General features: G+C 31.2%; 1 protein-coding gene across 12 annotated transcripts in view; it reads right to left on the bottom strand.

Moving 5' to 3' along the window:
• Positions 1 to 4,218, bottom strand: part of LOC102674389 (glutamate-gated chloride channel) — a 35,030-nt gene that overhangs the window by 3,088 nt on the left and 27,724 nt on the right. For all 12 annotated transcript variants that reach the window (XM_006616160.2, XM_006616159.2, XM_006616158.2 and 9 more), the window contains 6 exons: positions 1,586 to 1,655; positions 1,343 to 1,496; positions 1,166 to 1,248; positions 865 to 999; positions 639 to 791; positions 117 to 397 (listed from right to left, as the gene is read on the bottom strand). In XM_006616160.2, coding sequence (XP_006616223.1) covers positions 117 to 397; positions 639 to 791; positions 865 to 999; positions 1,166 to 1,248; positions 1,343 to 1,496; positions 1,586 to 1,655 — 876 coding nt within the window. The remainder of the gene's footprint in view (positions 1 to 116; positions 398 to 638; positions 792 to 864; positions 1,000 to 1,165; positions 1,249 to 1,342; positions 1,497 to 1,585; positions 1,656 to 4,218) is intronic.

The following is a 4,218-nucleotide window of genomic DNA, read 5'->3' as shown; positions in this document are numbered from 1 at the left end:
TTTTTTTTTTTTTTTTTTTTTTTTTTTTTTTTTTTTTAGAAAGGATAGGAAAAGAAAAAGAAGGTATAAAGAAGCACTTAGGGCTTGAATAGCTTATAATATTCTTGTATACTGACCATAGCGAAATTTGACGAATTATCTGGTTCGACTTGATCAGAGGGTAGATCCATCGATGTGGATTGTTCCGTTTCAGACGGCGGATATTTTTTCTCTATATTATCGCTGTGCATGTCGCTCCGCGACGCATAATTTACTAGAGCAAATTCGAGGAGAGCGCCGAATACAAAGGTCAAGCATACGCCTGTCCAAATATCGATAGCCTTTGTATAAGAGACTGGTGGCAGTGAGGCATTTATTCCTGACGTTTGTGTAGCCATCGTCAACAAGGTGGTCACACCTAAATAATAAGAATAATTAATCAAAATAAATTAAATAAATAATTGATAATTCCTATTATGAACATTAGTTCAATCAATCTTAATTAATCTTGAAATCATCAGAGTAACAATGTAGAATAAAATAGAAGAGAGATAAATAGATTTGTATTATAAATTTTCATAGGTTCATTTTGGAAAATCATATTGGAAAAATTTGATTTTCTTTTTGAATTGAAACATTTATATCCACTTGAATGTTACCTAGTGAAACTCGAGCTGGTACAGCACTTTGATCGAGCCAGAACGATACCCAGGATACAATGACGAGCATGCAGCAGGGAATGTAAATTTGAATAAGATAGTAACTGAATTCTCTCTTGAAGAGCAAGTCAACTTTCAAGCAGCTGTACTCTCCTACAAATTGAATCTTTCATTAGTTTTACATAGTAGTTTAATAGTATAAAATAAAAATAGGCAATTTACAGACCAGTATTCGTTTTGCTGTTACAATAATCAGTAAAAAATTTCTCCAACGTGAACCGAGGCAGGTGTAGGTTTTTAACAACTTGGACAGGATCTCCTTCCTTCCATAAGAAAACCAAATCATCGGTTGTCCAACCATCTAAAAAAAATTACATTCTCTATTAATATAAACCGTGAATATCTTTTTTTAAAAAATTTTTAAAAATTCATAGAATAAGAATAAAACCAAATTTCTCTCTGTATGTTATACATTACAAATTTGATATTTAAATATATATTTTTTATTAGATAAATGTAATACTTACAACTTGCCATACGCAATGAGCAAACTTGTCGATCCAAGGGGTACAATTTTAAATTCATCGGGCATGATAATGTTAAGGATATCCTGAAATACATAGAAATATGTCAGAATAATTATAAATTATTAAAAGAGAATATTTATATTTTTTGAAATATGTATCGATTATTATTATTATTACCGTATACTGTATAGAACGGAACCATTGGGAAAAATACGAATGTACACATTCGGCATAATAATGTTGTGAAAATGTCCTTCTTTCTCATTCGAAAAGAACAGATCTGGCATCCAAACACGACTCGCATCCGTTAATGTTAAATATTTTAGACGACCTGTAAAATAATTTTACAATATTAGAACAGATAACAGATAAAACAGAATTGTAGAAAAACGTATTAAAAGAAATTAAAGTTTTACATACCTCCAAAATCGTTAAATCGTAATCGTTCATCCAGCCATTGTTCCCGGAATGTTAACTGTACAGAATATTCCTGCAGAGAAGAAAAAATAAGAATGATTTAATCGAGTGAATCTTGATCGTAGCAAAGTGAATAGCAAATAAATTATGAATCGAAATGATCGTTCGAAATTTCTATATAATGATTTGTGAATTAAAGTGAATTAAATGAAAGAAATAAGGCAATTGCAAAAGAAATTTCAGAACAGACTTTTGAAAAGAAAATATTTCGTTTCGTTGGGAATCGTTTATTCGAAATGTTAAATAAATTTTGTAAATATTTCTTTTCTCAAAAAAAAATCTGTAAATATTTCAATTATTCTTTTAAATGTCCAATGTGAAATTTCTATGCCTCTTTCTAATCATGAAATCAATCTACAGAAATCAACAAGGAAGAAAAATTAATTAAAAATAATATATAGCTGTAATAATTAAAATTTATTATGCATAATTAACTTCGTATTTTTATGTAATAAATTTGTGGAATATGTGGAATTTAAAAATATGTAACTAGAGTAACATAACTTTTATAATATACAATTTTAACAATTTGGAAAAAATCAATTTGATTTTACTCATTGTTGTATCATTGATTACATAAAAATTAATTTACTGACCTGGTTAACGTTATGAAAAATAGAAAGAGAAAAATAATATTATTAATATTACACTTACTATTAATTTCACAATTGATTATCCCAACAATCATTTCAATTGAGAACACATTTATGTATAAACTATTTAAAAAAAAAAGAATAGAATTCATTTAAAAAAAAAAAAGAAAAGATTCATTAATCTGATAAATCCTTGCAAACACTGAGATAAATTTCTCTCGATATACGATATTCAGTATTACACGTCTAACACATTGCCACGATAAAGATGAATAGAAAAATTTCAAAGACGAAACGCAAGACGAACGAAGAAAGAACAGTAAGCTGCATCAATAAACGTGAACGAGGTCAGTAATTGCGTAACATCAGCATCTTAAAGTCACCGACTGACTTTCTGAAACGTCTCCTCGAAAAATAATGATCGAGCAAAGCGTTCCACAAATCTTACAAATGTATCAGGAAATATTAAAATGAAATTCCATCGCAAAATCGATCGGAATATATATCCCATCGATCTCGTTGGAACGAGATAAAAAGATTCTGACAGAATCAAATAAAAGGAAAACAGAGGAAGGGAAGGGGAGTAAAAAAAAAAAAAAAAAAAAATATCTCTAATAAAACAAAGTAACCAAAGAGATATCTTTGTCTTCGATGATGAATAATAATAATAACGATGCCTCGAATATCCTACCTACTCGATCATTTTACTTTTTACATCAGCCCAATCGAACGGAAGTATGCGCTAAGATACCTCGTTCGAGTATCTTCAACGCTTCGTGAAAAAAAAAAAAAAAAAAAAAAAAAAACCACCGATCCCCGAAACTTCAACAAAAATTCTCCCTTAAACCCGATCACTTTCCATATTTTTTTCTTTTTTTTTTTTTTTTTTTCATTTGGCCTTTCAAAAGGCACATCCAACTTTAAACAGATAGTTCTTCGCCGATAGAACGATAAGAAATCCGCGAAAGATGTTCTGAGACTGAAGACTGAGAGAGAGAGAGAGAGAGAGAGAAAGGAAGAAGGGAGTGGAGAGAAAAGAAAAGAAAAAAAAAAAGCCGGAACAAGAAAAAAGATTAACCCTGGACGGTTTTAGAGGTCGTTTCAACGACAAAGAGCACTTCTGCTCCGACGACGAAAGGTCGTGGTGAATTTTTTCTTTTCTCTCTCTCTCTCTATCTCTCTCCACCCCTTTTTTTCACCCTCACCTCCTCCTTCTTCTTTTTTTTGACCACGAAGCGTTAAAGAATCAAGGCCGCGTGGATATCTTGCTGGAATGAAAAAGTCTCGTTGCCGAGAAAAAAAAATAGGGTAAGGGGCGTAGAGGGAAGAGGGGAAGGGGGGTTGTGGTCCAAGGAAGTGGGAGGGGGGTGAACAAACGAACAAACAATGATGTTCAGGTTGTAGTTGTATACACCGCGTTGAAGCAAATGTAAAAGACATGCAATCGAAGCAACATCGAAGCTAATTACCAGTAAACTACCAGTGGATACCAGCTAGAAACAATCTTAAGTCTACTCTACTTTATGTTGCTATGTATGTGTCTGAAAATTATCGATGATATATATATATATGTACAGAAAGATATGCATATATGTATGTACATTGCAAGTGGACAACGCATGCATGTTGGCTCACAGTTTCATTTTATCCTGGCTGGGTCTGTCCCTGTTGACGGCATCCTGTCTTATTTATTTATATATTTTTTTTTTTTGTCTTTTTAACTTTTGTTTATTGCTTGGAAGGGGGGTTAATCCAAAATTTTTTGTGTCATTCTTTGTTTTTTTTTATTTTTTATTTTTCGGATTCGAATATCTCGATATTTTTCCTCGATTCTTGGCAGCGTACTCGGAATGGAAATTAAAATTTAAATCCTTGTTTCGTTTTTTTTTTAATTCGTTTTAAAATATATTCTCTTCCTTCTTTTTTTTTTTGTTTTCTTTTTATATTTTATCGATTTTGCTCGCTCGTTTATTTCATTTTATC

The sequence above is a fragment of the Apis dorsata genome, unplaced genomic scaffold, assembly GCF_000469605.1.
Source record: "Apis dorsata unplaced genomic scaffold, Apis dorsata 1.3 scaffold_251, whole genome shotgun sequence".
In the NCBI taxonomy this organism is placed as follows: Eukaryota; Metazoa; Arthropoda; class Insecta; order Hymenoptera; family Apidae; genus Apis; species Apis dorsata.
This window is presented reverse-complemented; position numbering and strand designations above follow the sequence as displayed.